The 23,100-nt window shown below is 35.6% G+C and overlaps 1 protein-coding gene across 7 annotated transcripts in view; it reads left to right on the forward strand.

The window, feature by feature from the left end:
- The window catches only part of LOC100770406 (nucleolar protein 4), a 340,437-nt gene that overhangs the window by 113,170 nt on the left and 204,167 nt on the right, over window positions 1–23,100 (forward strand). For all 7 annotated transcript variants that reach the window (XM_035440258.1, XM_035440261.1, XM_035440260.1 and 4 more), the window contains 3 exons: window positions 7,519–7,630; window positions 8,593–8,705; window positions 16,276–16,408. In XM_035440258.1, coding sequence (XP_035296149.1) covers window positions 7,519–7,630; window positions 8,593–8,705; window positions 16,276–16,408 — 358 coding nt within the window. The remainder of the gene's footprint in view (window positions 1–7,518; window positions 7,631–8,592; window positions 8,706–16,275; window positions 16,409–23,100) is intronic.

The raw sequence follows: 23,100 nt of genomic DNA on the forward strand, positions 1-23,100 counted from the left end.
AGATAAGATATGAAAACAGAAAGGGGTTGTTGGAGAGATAAAAATGACATGCCTGCAGGAGGAAGGACAAGAAAGGGAAATGGAGGGATGAAAATGAGCAAAGTACAATGATATACACATATTAAACCATCAGAATGAAACCTATTTTTGTGCTAAGTGAAAATAAGGATTAAAAGGAAAATAAACCAAGAAAAAAGTTCTTGCTCAATTACATTGACATGTCAGCAGCCTCCTGTGGTTCCATATAAATTTAAGTTTTTTTTTTTTTTTTTGAGGATGTTAAGGTAGTTTCTTTTTTCTTTCCATTTTTTATTTAAATGAGAAACAACATTGTTTTACATGTCAATCCCAGTTCCCTCTCCTGCCCCTCCTCCCCTGCCCCCGTTAAGCCTTCCATGGTGTTTTTTCACAGTCTGTCATATCCTTTAGGAGAGGGCCTAGACCCTCCCCCATGTTTGAGGGAGTATCCCTCTATGTGAAATGGGCTCCCAAAGTACATTCCTATGCTAGGGATAAGTACTGATCTACTATAACAGGCCCTGTAGGTATCTGAAGCCTGCTCACTGACACCCACATTCATGGGGTCTGGAACAGTTCCATGCTGGTTTCCCAGTGATCAGTCTGGGGACCAAGAGCTAGCCTTGTTCAGGTCAGTTGTTTCTGTGGGTTTCACCAGCCTGGTCTTGACCTCCCTGTAAATTTAAGGTTTTTTATGATCAAATGAATATCATTGGGATATTATAGGAATTATATTAAAACTGTAGTTCATTTTGTGTGGTAAGGGAAATTTAATAATATTAATTCTTTCAGTCATGAACATAGGATATATTCCCATTTACTGATATCTTTAGTTTTCTTCATCAATTCTTGCTTAAGCTGTGTGTAGTAGCTGATGCCTGTTTTCTCAGCATTTTGGGGTGATGAGTTTGATGAAAATCTGGGCTAAATTGTGAGTTCCAGTCAAGTTTGAGCTGTAGAGTAAGGCACTGCTTCATAAATAAAAATATGTTGTGGTTTTTAATGTAGGCAATTTTAAAACCTCTATTAAACATATTTATTTTCTTTTGATACTATTTAAATGATATTTTAAATTGGAGGGTAGTTTATTATATATAGAAATGCAACTGGTTTTTGGATGTTATCTTTTATCTTGTAGCTTTCCTGAATTTATTTACTTAAAACTCTTGGTGGAATATACAGTTTTCTGTGAATGTAAACATCAGACCACCCATAAACAGAGATAATTTTGTTTTTTTCTTTTCATCTTTTCTTTACAATCTAAATGTTTGCTTTAATATTCTCTTAGGGGTGGTTTGGTGGACATGAATTCATGTGGTCTTTTTATAGCATAGAAACTTTCTTCTTCTCTGAACCATGGTTAACAGTTTTGCACTGGATTTGTCTTGCTTTTACTTTTTTCTATATTATTCAGCTGTAAGGCTGTTCATCTGAAAACTTTCCTTTTTATCATAATGTAGGTGTTTGTCACTACTTTTTTCTTAGATCCCTTTGTCTTGCATGCCAACAGTTTGATGATTTGTTCTTCCATTTCAGTTGTCTCAAGGCATTTTCCCTATTAAATTTGTTTACCAATTTATTGCTTAGAAATTTGTTAACTAATTTCCATGCATTTATACATTTTCTAACTTTGATCCAATTGATAATTTCTTTTTCTTTTAAAAAGAGATTTTATTTCATTTTTATTTGTTTATATGCATGCATGTTTTGTGTATACAAGTGTTTTTGGAGTTCAAAAAAAGGCATGGGTTCCCCCACAGGCTGTCGTTAGCTACCTTGTGTATGTGCTAAGACATAGACTCCAGTACTCTCTAAGTTCTGCAAGCACATTTAACCAGCTAGCTAGCTCTTCAGCCTTCCTGTTGATAACGTTCTAATTTCATATAAGCTTTCAGAAAAAAAGTATGTTTTGTGGGGTCTGAATCTTGGTTTGTGGCCACACACATGCTCTCTCCTGGAAACTGTTTGTGTGCTTAAGAAGGATGTACATTCTGTTGCCATGGTGGTTCAATGGCCTACTTGTATCTGTTCTTTGACTTAAAGTGTCACTCACGTCTGCTGCTTCTTTGCTTTGTTCATGTTTCAAAGGAATGTACTGAATTCCTCCATTGTTATTTCATAGTCAGCCTTCCACTTAGGCAAGTTTTACATTCATAGATTGAACAATAGATGAAAAACATTTTTAAAAACCTTGTGTTTGAGCCCAAACACATGGAGACATCTTTCTTGTTATTATTCCATGGAACACCTCAGTATGACAATGATTTGGGAAGCATTTAGCTTTTGTCTTTATTTATTTGTTGTTATTTTACATCCAGCCACAGTTTCACCTCTCTCTTACTTATCCTCTTCCCCTAGCCCCATATGCACCTTATTCATTACTTTTCAGAAAAGGGCAGGGCATATTTTGAGACAGGGTCTTACTATGTAGCCTTGACTGGTGTGAAATGACTATGAACTCATAGAGATATGCCTGTATCTTCCCCCATCCACTCCCAGTTTGCCTAACAATTAAACTGCATAAAACAGTGTAAGTGATTAATACATTATTTAAAGCATTTGAGAGGATATGTGTGTATAATAGGGAAATACCATGCCATTTTATATGGGTGACCTGAGTTGCTATAGATTTGGTACCCATGAAGGTCCTAGACCCAAGTGTCCATTAAATGGATGGTTCTATTGCTGTCTGCCATGCTCTTTAGTTACATTAGTGCTTGCTTTATATTTTTAGGTACTGTGTTGAGTGCATATATACTGAAAATTATATCCTTTTGATAATCATTACACTCATAATGTTATACTGATTTATATTTTTGTGGCAATTCTATTGTGTCTGATACAGATATAGCCACTTATCTCTTTTTCATCAGATAGATATTTTTAGACATATTCATTTTCAGCCTACATATGTCTTATACTTAGCAGAAACAGATGACTTATATATGGATTTTATCTTGCTTTTTACCATTCAGCCCTCTGTGGTTTTTGATTGGAGATCTTAAGCCATTTGAATTTAGAATAATTCTTTATGAGTAGGGATTTACTGTTGATTGGCTCATTTCTTTCCAAATGTTACATAGCACAAAGTGCTTTCCTTATAAGCTGTCTTCATTTATGATGTTATAGTTTTAGAAGTCCTGTCATAATTTTTATCAACTGTCTGCTAGGTTTTTTTTCTGTTACTGTGCAGCTTACATGGGACATCATATAATTATAGTATTTTAAGCTAATTACAGCTCAGTATTGGTCACATTTTTAATAAATGTATGCCAGAGTGTGAGGGTAGGATGGCTGTTGGGTCCAGTTATAAACTGAGGTCAAATGATCACTTCTCTCTCCTTCATCCATGGATAGGATCTCCTTTGCTAAGCTTTGCTGCATGGATTTGAAGTATAGTTGTAGCATGCAACATGGTAGCATGAAATTGCTTTTCCTATCTTTCTCATTGAATTTTCTTCCTATCTTTGTGCCCCACTTATATGCTGCTTTCTCACACTGGTATAGTAGCCTTGAATGGCAGCATCTTCTTTAAGCTAAGTATAGTTTTCCATGATGAGATGATCCCTGGGCACTCTTCCTTCTCTTTCTTAGTGATACCACTATTGACAATCAGGAAGTCTTAGTTCAAAAGAGATCAGGAAGGAGTAGAGATTATAGGTGTTAAGAAATAAGGAATAGACGTGAATTCCTTCCATGGGTCTTCACTTCCTATGCCCAAACAGCTGCTGTGGCTTTGTGTGTCAAAGTAAGATGAGAACCACTGGAGCATCCTGTTGAAATTCTGCTTTTTCAGGACTTTGATATTCACTCCAGTACTCCCAATAGGCTAACTTCATGAGCCAAAATTCCCAAGAATCAGATTCAGCCTGCATTACAGATTTTCTTTTTACTGTAGCATTATTACCAATAGTTTTTTATTTTAATTAACTATTTATTTATTAGGTTTTTTTGAGACAGGGTTTCTCTGTGGCTTTGGAGGCTGTTCTGAAACTAGCTCTTGTAGACCAGGCTGGTCTCGAACTCACAAAGATCCACCTACCTCTGCCTCCTGAGTGCTGGGATTAAAGGCATGTGCCACCAAAGCCCAGCTTCCAGTAGTTTTTTAGAGAACAAGAACAGAATGGTCATTATTCATACAAATTCCAGGAGACTGTATTAGTTTCCTTATAAAAAATTTAAAAATTGGAAGCAAGTTCTTGTGCATGTGTGTTTATGTGTGAACAGAAGTGCAGAAAGAAGCAAAGAGGGAAATAGTATGAAGGCCAATTTTAGTTTGCTTTCCTCTACCTGGTTCAGAAAGAAATAGACATGATTTATCAAATGTGCTTTCAAATTGTTCTGCTTATTTCTCTCATAATATCTGCATTTTGAAGTATATATTTTATAATCTATACATCTTTATTTTTAATTCCATTTTGCATGTTAGAGGTTTAGATTCAATCTCATTCAGTGTTGAATTTTACTTACTTATACCTGGCTTATCCATAACAGTGTTTTTAACATAGGTTTCCTTCTCATCTTTGGGTTGTTAAACACATTCTTCTTTTATTATTTGTCTTCTGTCCTTTGTATAATTTTGAGGTTATATTTTTTTTAAAATTTCATTTTACATTCCAACAAAGTTCTCCCTACTAGCTCTCTTCTCACCCCTACTTGCCTCCCCCTCCCAGCCCAACCCCTATCCTCTCCTGCCAACAGGTAAGGGCTCCCATGAGGAATCAACAAATTCTGGCACATTAAGTTGGAGCAGGACCAACACCCCCCACCCCCGATTTAAGGCTGAATATGGCATTAACTTATAGGGAATGTGTTCCAACAAGCTAGCTCATGAACCACGGATAGAGCCAGCAGATCCTACTGCCAGGAGCCCCTCAGATAGCCCAAGCTTCACAGTTGTCTTACACATACAGAGGGTCCAGCTCAGTCCTATGGAGGTTCTAATGCTGCCAGTCCAAAAGTTCATGAGTTTCCATGAGCTTGGGTCAGCTGTCTCTGTAGATTTCTTCATCATGATCTTGACCTCCCTTGCTCATGTATTCCCTCCTATATTGTATGTTGTATATTGTATATTGTGTATTGTATATTGTATATTGTATATTCTATATTCTATATTCTTGGAGCTCTCAGCTTGGTGCTTGGTTGTGGATCTCTGCATCTGGTTCCATCATTACTGGATGATGGCTCTATGATGATAGTTGGGGTATTCACCAATCTGATTACAAGGGAAGGCCAGTTCAGGCACCCTCTCCACTACTGCTAGGAGTCTTACCTGGGGTCATCCTTGTGGATTCTTGGTAATTTCCCTAGCACCAAGTTTCTCCCTAACCCCATAGTGGCTCTATCAAGATTTATCTTTCCTTGCTTTCCCTCTCAATCTTGCCCCTTAACCATCCTGTTCCCTCATGTTCTCATTCCCCAATCCACTCCCGATTATTGACCCCCTCACCACCAGCTTACTCAGGAAATCTCATCTAATTCTCCTTCCCAGGGAAATCCATATGTCCCTATAATTTAATTACAATATTTCCCCTTATCTTTCTTCCCTCCAAACACATCCATATACCCCTCCCCATTCTCCTTCAAATCACTGTTATTGCAAGCATTTACATATGCATATATTTATATATAATCCTAAATATAACCTAGTGAATTCATATAATGATACTAGTATACATGTTTTCAGGGCTGACTATTTGGCAAAGAACAATCATTTGGTGTGCTTTTCCCTGTTAGGACCACCTCTCATGCCCCAAGCTTTCCTCAATTGCCTATAATCATTTGTGTAGGGTTTAGGCCTCCTGGTTGGTTCTCTAACTTGTTTGGTATGATCATTGGTGTCATCCTCTTCAGCTCATGTTTGGGCAGTCATGTTGGTGGGATTAAACAAGTATAATTTCTGATGTTACTTGGAGAGACAATCTACCTGAACTTGTGACTCTTAAAGTCTTTCCACCTCATCTTTCTCAATATTCTCTTAGGAGTATTTTGTAGATTATTTATTGGGACTGGGATCCACAACTCTACATTTTGATTGGTTGTGGGTTTCTTAATGGATTCCATGTGTTGAAAAGAGAAGTTTGCTTGATGAAGAGTGAAGACTGCATTTATCTGTGGGTATAAGGACAAACCTTTAGATTGTTGTCAGGAATTATGCTGGTATACTAAGTTAGTAGTAGTATATTCTCCCCCAATAACCACGATTCATAGTCACTGAGTAGTTTTAGGTAGGTTTCCAGTACCAGGCATAGTCTCCTGCTTGTTGAGCAGGTCTGAAATTTCATTAGAGAATAGTTGCATGCTTTTTTGTAAGAGTCAACTGGACCCCTGAGGAAGGCAAACTGACAGACAGCAGTGTCAAGCTCAGAAAGCATGAACTTTCCAATGCTGGATTTCAGTGTGTGCTGTTTCTTCCATGCTGTGCTCCTTCTGTGGCATGGGGTAACAAAAATGACCTCCTTATGAGCAAGGGAATTGGCACACACATTCTCGCAATGATATTTTGGTGACACATTTCCTTCTTCTTTATGCTAACTTGAAATACATCAGTGTTTGTGACAGCCAAGCATACACCTAAGAAATTATCCCATACATTTGCATCTAATTACAGCTCAGTTGTACCTCCTACTGACATCATAATCTGTTTCGTGACAATTGTAGAACACTAGGAGAAAACTATACGCCTGCATCAGACTTTTTAGTAAGACTGTGTCAATACTAGCTTTCAGAGAGAAATACTTAAAATCTGTATTTCAAAATCACAGGTACCTGCTTCAGTGAGAGAAATACTTTTATGAAAAGCTTAATATGACACAAATCATCACAACAGGAGTATAGATTCCTGCCTTAAATCAAGATCATAGTTCTGAACATTAAGTTCTGTATAGAGTATAAGAAATACTGCTTTGGCAATGTGAGCTATTCTAGACACAAATTATGAAAGTTGCATAAGCGAGATAGGTGGTCCAAGCTCATTCCCAAGTGTGTCATTTTTTGTGGAGAGGATAATTGACTGCTGCAGTATATATATGAATTTGTTTTATTTTTAAAACAATAATGGAGAAATGATCACTATGCAGAATCCAAAGTTTATTGCCTCTCATTGAGGCTAAATTTTAAAATATATAGATTAAATGAGCAAAAATTTGATCTTCCTGTGGGTATGTTTAAAGAGCAATATTCAACAATGCTGAAAATCCACAAGAATCTCCATACATTGTGATTATTTTCCTAAAAGAAATGCAGAAACAAAGAGCACATATCTACCCAGATGCAGCCAATGCTTGTCCTTCACATGGCATTACTGGCTGTTATTAAGAGTCACTTGATCAAGCTGGATAGATATTTCTTGAAATGATGCATGGTTTGCCGTGCATGCCTTCATTGTGCTTACTGCCATTATGGAATAACGCGTCTTATTGGGAAAGACAGTGATTATTTCTGTGGAATCTTGTTCAATAAGATTCTATAATAACAGTGGTATTTTGTGAATCATTTCAGATTTCAGAGAGCTACGCCTTCCTACCAAGAGAAGCTGTGACACGGTTTCTTATGAGCTGTTCCGAGTGCCAGAAAAGAATGCACTTGAACCCAGATGGAACCGATCACAAAGGTAGCCACAGTGTCCGATAGTGAGATTTGAAGTAATTTTTCTTCATAATGTCAATTTGTACCTTACATTTCACAAAATGTGGAAGCTTGAAACAGTTTAACAAGTCATATCATTTATTCAATTTAGGAGCAGTAGATCCTAAATTACTTTGTAAGTTAGGATCTAATCCTCGAGGCAGTTTTAGCTGTGCAAGTATATTTGTTTATAATAATGCTTTGATATCCACCATGGTATTATTTCCTGGTATTTTAGGTATATGCATCAAAAAGTTCAACATTATAAATAACCTTTCAAGTCCATAGATCCTTATTTCCAGAAATGATACCATAGTTTGACCTTACCATTCATTGAAATTATACAAATAATTTTCCTAAGCACTATATGAGCCCAAAACTCAAAATAATTTCAAAGGTACATTTAAGATCCTTCCATGTGCTGGAGGATGGCCTATCTCCTAAAAGAAAGTAAAAATTAAAAGCTAATTTATTTTGACTCCCAGTAATTTATATATAAAACAACTGTTCACTGAAAGATTTTTTTGTTGTTTTTTGAGTCAGGGTTTCTCTGTGTAGCTTTGTAGACCAGGCTGGCCTCCAACTCACAGAGGTCTGCCGCTCTCTGACTCCTGAGTACTGGGATTAAAGGTGTGTGTCACCACCACCCAGCTTCACTGAAAGATTTTTAAATGATTAATAAACATATTAGTTTTATTTATTTTTACTTAGGTTACTTAAAGTCATTCTACAGTAAGAAATAGTGGATTTGTCCAGTCTGTTAAATTGGGGTAACATAATTTGTAGAAATTTGCACGTTATATTTTGTACAATTCATCTACAGTGCTTTCATTTTTTAATTGTTAATGTGATGAAGAGTATATTTTAATTAGACATACCAAATAACTCTGAAGGTGCAGCTCAAATACAGTGTCACATTCATCATATATTTAAAATATTCTGTTGCAGATAATGGCAAACCTCCTACATTGGTGACCAGCATGATTGACTACAACATGCCAATCACGATGGCATACATGAAGCATATGAAATTGCAGCTGCTAAACTCACAGCAAGATGAGGTAAACCAGAGACTACTGTGATTGCATCACCCACAATGAGAACAAAGCTCCAAATCCATGACTAAGGGGTTGAGCATAGTGCCACTTGAAGGCTGTAATTTATATTGTTAACGAAAAGAAATGTCACTAGGACCTCAGTGATTTGGAAAGGGTGCAGAGATACCACCACCTGGATGCAGAGTCCCTGGATGAATCCATCTTCCTTAGTGCTGTGTATGAAAGATTCCCTTTTCTCACTAAGTCACCACCAAGGCAGTCTTGGAAAAAAGCTAGAAAGTCACAGTTTTTTTAATTACAGATATTTCCATGTACTCTCATATATCTGACACAAAATATGTGTTTGTTGATATTTTTCAGAATCCTAGTTCTTATTTTGGTAAAATAATTCTAAGTGTGTGTGTGTGTGTGTGTGTGTGTGTGTGTGTGTGTGTGTGTGTGTGTGTGTGTGTGTCCCTGTGTTTTTGAGTTTGCATTTGTGTCTCTGTGTATCTCTGTGTATTTATGTATGTGTGTTTGTATGTATATCTAGGTATGAGTGTGTGCATGTGTGTGTAAGCTACTTGTATTCTTAATAAAGAAACAAAGGCAATCAACATACCGTGTGATTTTGGTAAATCGTCATTAACTAGTCCCCATTAACTAGAAGAAACATTCAGATTATCTGTGTTGGAAACAGACCTTCCTTAAACTTTCCTTGTAACAGGAAATGTGGTTAAATATTTGCTTTTAAAATAGAGCCAAGCTTATTAGGCATTACTTTTTTGGTTACTTTGTTCATAAATTTTAAACCTATATTTTTTTCTGTACCCAACTAAGGTTTAATCTTGAAACTGTAACATTACTTTACCTACACAGATTTGGGGTTCACTCAATAAGAATATCTGCAAAGTGGCCATATTGCATTAAATATTAGCAGATGGCCAACAATAAACAGTAAGTAATTAACAGTAATAAAGTCATTATACTAAAGACCTCAAATCCAGATTTTTAAAATGTGTCTGTTACTTAGAATGAAAGAACTGAAACTCTGGTCATTACGGATTTGAAAAATATAATGTCTCATAGAAAAGCTAAAGCTGTCAAATTATTTGTAGGAAGCTAATTTGGAGCTCAATAAGCTTATTTCTATATCCCAATTATGATCAGCTTTGTGTCTGCCACACATCCCTCATATTCTGAGTCCTTCTCACTCTAAAGCATAATACATGTTTGAACTAAAAAGCCAAGCCTTTAAAATTATAATTAGGGAAATTATCCTTATCATCACAGTTTGAAATTATTAAATTGGATGCATACTGTTTTAAAATGTTCAAAGAAATTACTTGTTATTAGAGTATTTACAAAATTTTAGAGAAATGTAACTACTACAGATTTGGGAAGTTGAATAAGATAAACCAACTTAGCTGGAATTTAAACAAGGTAAATCTTGATTGTAAGTTTTATTTAAATCTAAATAAGAATTAATCCAATAAATTCACCAATATTTACTGAGTACCTTTTTGTTATTCTTAGAAATAAAATTAAGTAAAAATCCTGTATTAATGAAACATGTCTTCCAGTGAGAGGAAAAGACAATAGAGAAAATAAACAATAATTCTCAGCAAGTAAAAAGATGTTTAAATTCTATTAAAAGATGAAAGATCAAAAGCTAATCTATGCATTGCAAATCCGTAATACAGAAGTCTTGGGTTCAATCCCACATACCCCAAAAGTGAATGGATGAGTGAACAGATGAATAAAAATATGGATGACATCTTAGAAAATGTAAAGAAATGACGCTTGATGTTAGTTATCTCTGTTGCTAAGATAAAACATCATAATCAGGGCAACTTATAGAAGAAAGTTCCTTTTGGCTTTTAGTTCCAGAAAATTGGAATCTATGATGGCTGAGTGAGTGAAGGATGGGCAGGGAGCTGAGGGATCCCATCTTGAATTGCAATTGCAAAGCAGAGAGTGAGGAAGGGATGTCATGTTACATTGAAACCTAAAACCATGTCCCTACTTCCACTAGCTAAGTCATAACTCCTAAACCTGCCAGCACAGAGCCACTCACTGGGAACTATGTATTCAGTGAAGTGGAACACATTCTGATCCAAACCACCATAATCTTCTTCTTGGCCCTCATAGGCTCATGCTCACATCTAGTCTAACACCAAAGTTCCCTATAGTTTTTCAGTCAAAGGACTCTTTAAAAACCCAAAGTCTCTTCTGTGATTTAAGGCAATCTCCAAACTGTAAGCCAAAAAGCGTCAAGACCAGGCTGGAGAAACCCACAGAAACAGCTGACCTGAACAAGAGCTTGCTCATGGTCCCCAGACTGATATCTGGGAAACCAGCATAGGACTGTTCCTGACACCCTGAATGTGGGTCTCAGTTAGGAGACCTGGACAATCTATGGGGTCTCTGGTAGTGAATCAGTATTTATCCCTAGTACATGAATGGACTTTGAGAGCCCACTCCCCATTCAGGGGGTCTCAGATAGTGCAAGGTGAATGGTAATGGAGTGTATGGAAATGTTCCTCTGTTTACTACCAGTTCTTTTGTGATAAACAAAGCAAGAGTAAGATTGATAGAGACGTTGTTAGAAGTTTAAGAAAAAAATGGAAAAGTTGAAATTTAGATGGTAAGGAGTGAGGACAAATGACTCATGGTGAGATAATTTTATAAACTAATTTAAATGACTGCTCAAGTGTTCATTGGTGTGGGGGTATGGGTAGAGTGAGGGAAAAGTGAAACCAGTTACTTAAATATTATAAAAAATGAAGTCATATAAAAGATTTCAACCATGTTATGTAAATCTTGGTCATTGGAGAACTGGTGGTGGAGCGGTAGGTCACCGAAAAGGTGTTAGAAAAAAGTTGATTATAAACTTCAGTAAGATGTAAATTTAGTTGGAATATTAAAGGGAATAATATTGAAAATTTGAGATTCCATATAAATTGGGATTTCCAAATGGATACTTCCAATCCAATGGTCACATAGATGCTCCTGGTTAAACTATGTGGGTCACAAAATGAAACCCAAAGTCGTGGAGATAGAAAAGGGTGTAATGAGGAGGAGGGGCTTATAGTGATGGCAGGGAGAGAAGAGATGCTGGGGCAAGCAGAATATATTATATCCATCTATGCATCTGTTGGCCAACAAAATTAATCAATAAAAAATTTCAGGAATAGAGATTATTTATTTGTAGTTGTTGGTGATGAATGTATGGTCAATGATTATGGGAGCAACTTGGCTTTAAAGGTTGGGGAGTAAGATCATTGGAGTCATCATGAAGTGAAGATCAAGTAACTGAAATAGCTATGGGTTCTACATAAGTACTGTTAGAGTGTGATGAAGTCTAAAAAGAAGTCAGAGAAAAAAAGGGCTGAGCTGCAGAGAGAAACATGGTTGCCCCGAGCAAAGGGTTGGGTTCTTTGCTATAGTTTTGTTAAATGTTGTGTAAATGGATCTATACATTTAACAGGGGATCTGTTCTGTATGTCTCATTTGTACCGTCTTTTCTTATATTTACAATTCACTCAAGTTCCAATAGAATCTTGTAGACGGGAAACCCAGGCTCTCCACAAACAAACCAGATAAGCTACTTAAACCAGAATTCATCCGATATTAGAGCCCAATATCTGCCTCATTTATAACACATGCATCTTAATTATTGATATTCATTAAAAACATTTGATGTAAGATATGATCTAGCCTAAAGAGGAAAAAAGGTTAGTAGATTTTAGGTACTGATTGCATATAAAATCCTTCAAAAGTTAGTGGATTGCCATAATTTATTATTTCTTATTATTCTGTGGATAAAAACTCATAAGGAACTTCTCTGGGAATTCTTTGTTACTCGGTGGCATTCAGTTACACTATCTCAGCAGATGCTCTAGGCACACTCACAGCATGCTGCTCTCAAGAGAGCCAAGTAATTTTTAAAATTAACAGAACAGGAAAAAGTTTTATGATACCACGGGAAGTTCTAACCTCCAAATTATGGATATAGAAGACAGAGTAGAAAACAGTAATTGTTAAAATGTTTTAGGAGCTATTTCTTTGCTTTGATAACAAAGTTGGGTTCAGGGATGCAATACAGGAAGCAATTTAATATACTGTTACTGATAGTCAGCAAATGGATACATTTTTCAAGACTAATAATGAAAGATTATCAAATTTTCCCTGCCACGTAAGATAGTGACAAGGCCTCTTATGTATTATAGTATAGACATTGGTTGTGAATTTCTGAGTAGACAAAATGCACATTCAGAAATGTGAAGATGAATTTTCAATTACATTTAGATAGGACTGAGAATAATGGTGATATTCTAATTCCATGAGGCATGGACTTGCCTATACAGTCAGTCACCCCTGGTTATTTTACAACACCAAGCAGATGATTGTGTAGCAGTTTCACGTGAAGGTTCTAAAAATGATCCTGGAGAAACAACTACATAATAGTAACAATCACACTTTCTAATCTCAGAAAAACTTCCTTTGAAAATTTAACCCTTAGAAAGCTTCTGTTGGTTTTTCTCTGATTATAGTTGGTTTTACTTCCATGCTAACAAAATAATAATTTCATATTCTTTAAATCTTTTCTATTTAATTAACTAGAATAATTTAGTTAAGAATTGGAAAGTAATTGGAATAAAATTATGGAATGAGCACATGCTTTTAATTGAGGCTCTCTGACTATATATCCAGGCTGTATAAATGTGTAAAAAGTAGTATTTGAATAAAGAGAATTGTGATGAGTCACCTATCCTTCATAGGGTGATGTTAAAGGAAATTATTATTTTCCAGAGTTTAGTTCACCAATGATAAAAAATACTTTAAAGTTGGTACTTTTAAAGAGCAGAAATGCATGGTAAGTGTCCTGGTTGTTTTTCATCAATTTGACACAAATTTAGACTTATCTGGGAAGAAAAACCTCAATTAAGTAAATATCTTCATCTGATTACGTGTAGACAAGCCTATGGGACATTTTCTTAAGTAATGACTGATGAGAGAGGGACAAGCCCACTGTGGGTTTTACCCTCTGGATAGCTAAAAAAGCAAACTAAGCTTTCCATGGGGGACAAGAAAATCAGCCCTGCTCCTTGTGGTCTTTACTTCAGTTTCTGCCTCCAGGTTCCTACCTTGATTCCTGCTTTGACTTACCTAAGTGGGCTGTGACTTGAGATATGCACAGTAAATAAACCCTTTCATCCCACAACTTGCTTATGGTCATGGTCTGTATTCACATCACTGGAAGCCAAAGTCGGACAATAGTACATTTAACAGGAGAGCTTCTTAATCAATGGTCCAAACTTCTAAAAATGTATGGTGATAAGTGTTATATTTAATGATTATAAAATTATACTGACTATTTACAATGTTCAGCAATTTTTTAGTCATTTCACAGAATAGGGGACATGGGTGAGGCTTTGGATGTTGCCCTTCTCTAAGCATACAGACACATACACATACATATATAAATCCCATAGAAATAATTTTATTCAGTTAGATCTCATCAGCTGTTTGTGTTATATCTAAGAAATGTGTGATCTGGCAAGACAGTTCAGCAGGTAGAAGGTGTTTATTGCCAAGCTCAATGACATGAGTTCATTCCCCAGGATGGATGCACATGGTGGAGAGAGGCAAATGACTCTTGTATGCTGTTGTCTGACCTGCACAATAACACCTCCAAAATAAATGAATAAATAAATAAATAAATAAACAAATAAATAAATGCTAAATATGTACTTACAAAGACATTTTTGAGGGTTGGAGAGGTGGCTCAGTGTATAAAGCACTTGCCTCATAATCATGAAGTCTGAAGTACCCCAAGATTGAAGAAATAGCTTCCTTGAGTAGGAAAAGTTCTTAGTTTTATTTTTTTATTGCACAAATCCAACAGCATGTTGTAATCAGCAAAGAAATTACTTTGAAGTAAAATGACAAATTCCTTGCTTCAATGAAATTGGAGCTAAGTATCTTAGTTTCAAAGACAAGTTTCCTTGATGACTATACTTATCTGTATTTTAAGGACAAATGTTTAGATTTTTCTTAGGAGTTATGCTGGTTTAGTACATTAATGGTTGTGGATTCTCTACCAATCTGAATGACTTCACTAGCACTGGGTAGTTAGCTAGGGTTTCAGTACCAGGCATGATTTCCCTCTGGTTAAGTGGGTTCTACGTCCAATTAGGAGCTGATCAATATGATTGAAGTTTGCATGCCACTACTGCATTCTTATTGTGTCATGCTGGTAGTTGATTTGGACATAGGTACTATATCTAGATAGTACTGTTAGTTTCCTCCTCGTTTGGAAGCTTGCAAGGCTTCAACCATAAAGCAAAACCTACAAGCTACTAAAGGATGTTGAGAGTTGTAAAAATAGTCTTTCCTAGAGAAAAGCACACCAATTGTTATCCAATACCAAGTGGTCATCCCTGAAAAAATACACACACACACACACACACACACACACACACACACACACACACACATACATATAAATATATACATATACATATACATATACATATACATATACATATACATATACATATACATATACATATATATATATATATATATATATATATATATTATATATTGAATAAAGGGGCCATGAATTTGAAAAAGAGCAATGAGAGATATATGGAAGTGTTTCGAGGGAGGAAAGGGAAAGGAGAAATGTTGTAAATACTTTATGATCCCAAAAATTAAAAAGTATACTTGTCTCAGTGTATTAATTGTTCACACTTGACATTTTTGCTGAATTAGCCATTTGAAGACATTTTTGTGTCCTGATTTTAGTGAGTTTTACACATGTTATATAGAACTCCTTTATCTGTCTGTCTGTCTGTCCATCTATCTATCTACCTATCTATCATCTATATATCATATATCATTTATTTGTCAAGTACCTACCTACCAAACCATGATATCTATTGTATATATTTCTACTTTGTACCCTCTATAATCTATCTATCTATCTATCTATCTATCTATCTATCTATCTATCTATCTATCTATCTATCATTTATCTTCAGTATACCTATCATCTTTATTCATAAAATATGTTAAGAATTCCTTGTTCTATATTAAGTATATTGAATCTATACATATGTTTATCATTGAGTCCATCTTGTTTGTTGATGAAAAATTCTCACTGCATTATAAGATCTGTGCTAATACTATTTTACTGAATCATTTCGTTTATAGTACAACTTACATTTTCCTTCCCATCAGGTTTTATGGTCATCTCTTTTAAGATAAATTCATTAAGAAGAGCATTTTTATTTTGATGTTCAGGCTAATTCCTAAATTACCTCTTCTCTGAACACATTATTCTACATATACAATGGAACAGTGAATAATATGTTGTTTAAATATCCAAATTTCTTAACATTTCTTAAAGGGATTAATTTCATCATTTATTGTTCCAAGCATTTATCAGTATGCACCACATTTTATAGAGTCTGATAATAATTTACTAACTGCCTAACCTCTCATTGACCACAGAGTCAGAATAGTCATGATGTTCACAATATTATATTTTATGGCACCTGATGATATTTTCAAACTATTTCAGGATGAAAGTTCAATAGAGAGTGATGAATTTGATATGAGTGATTCAACACGCATGTCAGCCGTGAACTCTGACCTCAGCTCAAATCTGGAAGAGAGAATGCAAAGTCCCCAGACTCTCCATGGCCAGCCAGATGGTAAGCCTTTCACACTGAACAAATTAATAAACAAAGCAATGAGGACCAGCAATGAGTAAGAATCTATTAAAATCAGAACCACCTCTTCACTCTTGTGTCCATTTTTTACAATCTGTTTCTATGGAGACTTTTTCTGGGCACTCAGGTTATGTCATCCACTTTATTATTTTTAGATTTAAGTACTCTTTTCAAAATTAAAGTGTTAGACTGATTTATAAAAAGATGTTAGTTATAAAATCCAAGCACACCTCTGTTTTCTCCTTAAATATAAAATGTGATATAGGAGTGCAACTGGTTATCTATGGTGCTGCTTTCTGACTTTGGTTCCTTATGTCATCTTTTATTTTTGAGCAAATGAAGAGTTTAAAGTTTATTCATTTTTTGTTGACCTAACAGCATAGTCCCAAATATAAAGGACCGTATATTAAAGGACAATCTCATCAAAGGGATGCTGTGGGAAGAAATTACTTTGTTGTAGTCCTGACATCCTTTTTTGCCTGAAGGGAAGGAAGCAAACACTATCATTTTCTATTCCAGAGTCTTAGAAAGATGCTGAGGTCTTCTCACTGTTGATCTGGGAACAAATCTGAACATTACAGACAAATTCAGTTGAAAGTCAGTGCTTCAGGCCTGATATGCTCAAAGACATTTTAAAAAACTCTGTACATTTTTGTCATCGTAAATATTAAATTTGATGCAAGTAAATATACTAGCAGGTGCAAAATTAAGTTTTGTAAATAGAAACCAGAGAATTTCATTCAAAATTGGTTTATTATTTCAATCATGTATCAATTTACATGGTTCTTTTGACTGGCATGTTTGTTCACTACATTAGTAGATAGAATAAAGGCTTTTCTTGTTTCTTTTTTGTTTGTTTTTGGAGTTGTGTTGTTGTTTTGTTTTTTCCTGAAACCTGATACAAAAACCTAGTTTTAAAAGTTGCCAGTGTTTTGGCAACACCAGCAGACTTATGATATCTCTAGTGTTAAATACACAAATGTCCCCTTTGTAGGGCACTTTCCCCCCTCATTTTAGAAGAGTCTAAGTGGAGTGGAAATCACATTGTTATGATTTATAAGAAAAAGAAGAGAAGGCTGTGAGTGACTTCACGATTATGACTGACTCCTTATATATAAGAATAGCTATTCAATAGAAAGGGCTTTCATTTAGGAATACTATAAGGAAATTATTGTCACTTTAATATAAAATAGACATTCCTCATATGTTAACAGTGGCAGATCACAGAATAACTGATATATGAATATCAGTTATTACAACAGTTATTATGTATGTGTATATATATGTACTGTAATCAATTCATTTTGCCTTTTTATATTCTGTAGGGGAAGCTGTAGTCAATCCCATCTCTGACACCAGATATAGTTGGAAATTGTCAATACAGAGCCAGGTAGAAATACAAGGGTATTTAATAGGGAAAATTAAATATTTACAGAGCGACCTAGCCAGCCAGCGGGCAGCAGTCCGTACAGTAAGCCTAAAAGGAAAACTAAAAGTGACCAGCCACTGAAACTCTCACTCTATGTCACCTAGACCATGCCCTCGCAGGCGTAGTCAGACACACCTGTTGCCAGCCCCTAACTAGGCATGGCTACAGCTTCTCCTACAATATTCTCATTCCGTTCATAAGTAATTTAAGAGAATGTTGATAATGTATATTTCAGGGCAATGTCTCTAATCACAAAAACTCTTCATTTTCCTGATTGGAATTGCCAGTTGTAAATCTTTGGCTAGGGCACAACTCATGTGATGAAAATCTATTCTAATTTAATAAGATGCTGTGGAACAAAATCCAATATTATTGCTGTGTGTTGATGCCTGATGCACATGAACATTGATTAGACCTTCCGCAGCCTCCTTCTAACTCTCCTCTTAGGCATTAGGAGCTCCCCCTCACACTGCCCATTGAGTTTTCCTTGGAACCACCTCTCCTAAGCTTGAGAGGTTTTCCCCATCCTCATGTATTACTAGGATCATGACCTGGAAGTAAGATAATGAGATCTTAGCTTTCCCATCATCTCGGTGTCTCCTGGTCACTGTCTGCTCACAAATGTTAGATGTATTCCTTAACTGTCGTCATACTCACCACTAGGGAGAGCAAATCTAATTACGTTACTTTCAAAAACATTTGCACCCACATGAATCCCCAGTTTTATTTTTCAAGACCTGGTATTTATTAAAGGATATCTGCTAAAGACCCACCTCCCTCTGTCCATCCTCTAATTGTTAACATTATTCAGAGAATTTATCACTATGTGAAACTATATTATTTTCTCATTTGTTATCCTTTCCTCTTCAATATTGCAAGAATTATTAATTTATAAGTCTTCTCATACTATGAGTTTCCTGTCATGTGCTCCATTTCAAATAGTACTTACATGTTCCATCATTTAAATAATTAAGGTATAACTTTCCAAGGTAATTATGGTTTGTAAAATGAGTTTTACATATTTTCTTTTTTTTCCCTGATAATGGTGATCTCCTAAGTAATCCATGCTACTACCACACTGTGTAATTCCTTATACCGCTTTGTGTATATGTGCATGTTCACACACACACAAACACCTATAAATACTTGTACTAATTTATCATACTTGTTTTATATAATTATGGTATACTCTTTATCTTATGCCATTCATACCTAATTATCCTATATATATATATATATATATATATATATATATATATATATGTGTGTGTGTGTGTGTGTGTGTGTGTGTGTGTGTGTGTGTGTGTATTGTCATGTGTCTATAAAATATTGTATGTGCAAACATATATGTGTTCATATCTTTGTATGTAATGGTGAAGAGACAAAAAATATTTAAAAGTCATAGCATCAACTTTCATCTAAGATACTTGTAAGTAGAAAGTACTCTATCTAACCTTTATAAGAAACTACTTTGCTCTTTATAAATAAAAATTTTTAGTAATAACATTTTAAATATATGTATCTTGTTAAAATTACTGGAATGTTTTAAGAACTAAGTCTAGCTTAGCTTGGGATATATTACTGTCTTGTGGATGGTGTACATTAACCATCAGAGTATGCGAGAAGGTAAGGGTTTGTGATTGACCTATCTAATTTGGGGAGTGGCTTCCTACTTTGGAAGTGTTCATGGGGCAAGCTTCTCAGCCTCCATGATTTTGGTTCCTGACCCACAAGGAGAATTTCTAGCAGCTGTCTTTCCAGCTACTGACTCCATGGCCATCTCACATTTCCCCCTAGTGAGAAGTGTGGCATTTTCAGATATGACAAAAGTGTCCTTGGTGGGTAGGATGTACAAGCAGTTCCACAGTTACAAACAACTAGATTAGGCAAGAAAGAAGAGCCTGTGCAAAACAGAAGTTGACCATTGATGAGAAACCACATGCAGATGTTTTAAAGAGAAATTTGAGAAAAGGGTAGGAAGTGTGACACAGTAGAGGATGGGAATGTTCTATGGTTATGCTGTTCCATATGGTGGTCACTGTCAAATATTGTGGGCTCAACATACAGATAGTCTGAGTGGGGAGCATTTTCACTATCAATAGCATATAATTCAAATTTAAATAACCACACACAGCAACAGACAGTGCAAGAGTAATATTTTATTGTGACAGAGCAAGCTCCTTTGTCTGTACCAATAAGTTAGATCTATCCAAAATGTTGGAAGGAATTGTGGGATAAACTATTTTTTCTCTTTATTATTATTATTTTTGAATTAGTAACAAGCTTGCTTCACATGTCAATCCCAGCTCCCTCTCCCTTCCCTCCTCCCCTGCCCGTCACCAACCCCCCTCTAACCCCAACCCCATCCCCCTCTGCTCCCCAGGGACGGTGAGGCCCACTATGAGGGATCTCCAAAGTCTGTCATATCATCCAAGGCAGGGCCTAGGCCCTCCCCCATGTGTCCAGACTGAGAGAGCATCCCTCCATGTGGAATGGGCTCCCAAACTACATTTGTGTGCCACGGATAAATACTGGTCCACTACTTGAGGCCCCATAGATTGCCGAGGCCTTCTCACTGACAGCCACATTCAGGGGGTCTGGATCAGTACCATGCTGGCCTCTCAGCCATCAGTCTGGGGTCCCTGAGCCCCCCCCCCCCCCCGTTCAGGTCAGTTAGATAAACTCCTATTTTAATAATAAGTCAAAACTTACATTTTACTGTATCTGAAATCATTTATTGTCTGTATAGTTTTTTGCATATTATTTCATATTGAAAGGGTTTCATGCAGTCCGGGCAGGCCTCAAATTCCCATTCCTCCTATCTTAGCCTCACTATGACCAGCTGAAACCTAACCAGTGTGATTTTCAAAATCTGAACAAACAAAAATTTTAAGTTAGGGTATAACATTTTATTTTTCTTTAGCATCAAGTTGAAAATATTTGCTGAAGAGACTGATAAAGGATGTTGTGGCTTTTTGAAATTCCAGAAATTATAATGTGAGCAGGTTTACATAACATCATTATTGAGCATCATACAAAATGGAGAATGAAAATTAAAGCCTTATTTTCTGTTTTCATTTTATTATGGTTATGAAAGTTTTGTATTCTAGTCATCAGGTTCTGATATGTTGGGGAAAGGCAGGAAAATGCCTTGTGCTATGTTAGATAATTAAACAAAGGTCAAGAAGACCAACTGAATGAAGAATTTATGAGAGAGGTATTTCAAGATCAACATAGAATAGTTTCTTTGGCTTTTTTGCAGTTATTTTTGCTTCCCTCATTCGGCAAAAGCATAAAGATAAATAATGGTCCCCGTTTAAAAACAAAACCAAAAATATAAGGGATACATAACAGTCACAATCTTTGCATAGGAAGCATTGTACCCTTATTTTTGGTTTAAAGAATCCATGTTGCCCTGTTTAAATGGTTTAATAGGCTTAAAAGAATATCTTTGGGTTAAATTCACCTAAAGGCTCTGCTTGCATTTGAATTTGTTTAAATTGAGAAAGTATGTGGTCCTTGGTGTAGGGAGCTTGTTGGGTGCACAAATTGTCACATAATGGCTGTGGCTCTCAGAGTTTCAGGAAACATCCCCAGAGCTGACAGACCACTGCTGCTTGGATTCTGAGACTGTCTGTTTGTTACTTTTCATGCTATAGCATCTATTTAAATAGATCTCAGGTAAAAAGGCCACCTGCTAAGTTCTTACCTTTATATCTCAAGTCCTAGAATTCCTGGTGCTGCTCCTAACAGCCTTCCTGCACTGTTAGTTTGCCAGCAGAGGCCTGAAGTATTTGACACTTGCTTTCTGCGGTTGCCTGGTAGAGAAGAGTTGACCAGAGTGTCTGCCCTATGAGCAGACTTAAGCTTTGATTTAATGGTTCATTGGATTGCCTTTGGTAGGGTCAATTGTTTTCTACAAAACAATTTACTTGGTTTTCTAAATTAAATAATGTGTGGTAAACTACTTCTGATATATTTTGTAAGAGGATATTTGTACCTGATTTAACTCAAAAACTGTTACATCAGATTTCTCTCTTTTTGTAGTCATAGTGAGTTGTTTCTTCCTTTTAAAAAGGATAAGAAGGATGCTAGGAAGCTGAGGCACTTCCTTATAATTACCTGTTCTTCATATTATTCTCCTTTAAAACCAAAGGTTTACAACAGAAAAGGTCTGTTTCTGTTCTTAACACCTTCCAATTATTGGGTAGTAACTTTATGTACATAGTGTCTTTGGGTAGTTAGTGCTATGATTGTGGCATGTCAGCTCAACCAACCCAGCAAATTAGAGATTTTTTTTCTAGGCAAATTGGGTTTTATGTTGTGTCTGGTATAGTCCTCCAGGGATATATCCTTATAAATGTGTCACTATGTAATTGTACCATTGTGTGAATGTTGGTGTGTTTCCATGTATGAAGACAGCTATGATGTCACTGAAGAATGTGATGTTATTGGAACAACATCACATGTATGCTCTGCCATCTATTGAAGGTTATGTGGTTCATGACTACTGAATTATTTCATAGACAACTTATTAATAGTATCTGTGTGCTAAGAACATGAGTGTGGAAGTGTTTAGAAAAAGCAAAGAGGAAAGAGCACATGCACATTGACATTTCAACAGTTCAACTTTACCCAAAATTAGCTTTTAAAGCATATATTCTAAGCAAAATTTTCATTCAAGAATACATTTGATAATTCTGTTAGCATTTAGAAATTCATGATTCATTCACTAGAATTAAAATTTCCTATTTCATTGTAATATGGGCTTTATAGAAATGCTTTGATATACTCAAACTGGTCAGGTTATATTTTTTTAAAAAATTACATTGGAATTTAGTGGCTAATCCAAATACAAACACTGTACTGTAAAGTGCACTTGTAATTGTATGTACTTATGTATGATCTTACAACAGTCATGGTCAATTATAAAAAATTCAGATGTGACTCAATATCTATGTCGCTACTAAGAGGATGCATTTTTTTAAGCAGGAATATTAACTTCAGGAAAATCAATTAAATGATTGTACAAATAATTTATGTTAGATATGGTAGCATAAATCTGTTGTCTCAGCGCTCAGGTGATTGAGAATACAAAATCTAGACTTTAAGACCAGTCCAGGCTACAGTGAAACCTTATCCTCCTAAAATATCAAATAAATAGATAAAATCAGCTTTACTCCTTATTGAAGTAGTTAGTTTTCTCATTGTGGTAATGATACCACATGATGGATAGTTAATATTC

Source organism: Cricetulus griseus, chromosome 2 (assembly GCF_003668045.3).
Source record: "Cricetulus griseus strain 17A/GY chromosome 2, alternate assembly CriGri-PICRH-1.0, whole genome shotgun sequence".
NCBI classification, from domain to species: domain Eukaryota; kingdom Metazoa; phylum Chordata; class Mammalia; order Rodentia; family Cricetidae; genus Cricetulus; species Cricetulus griseus.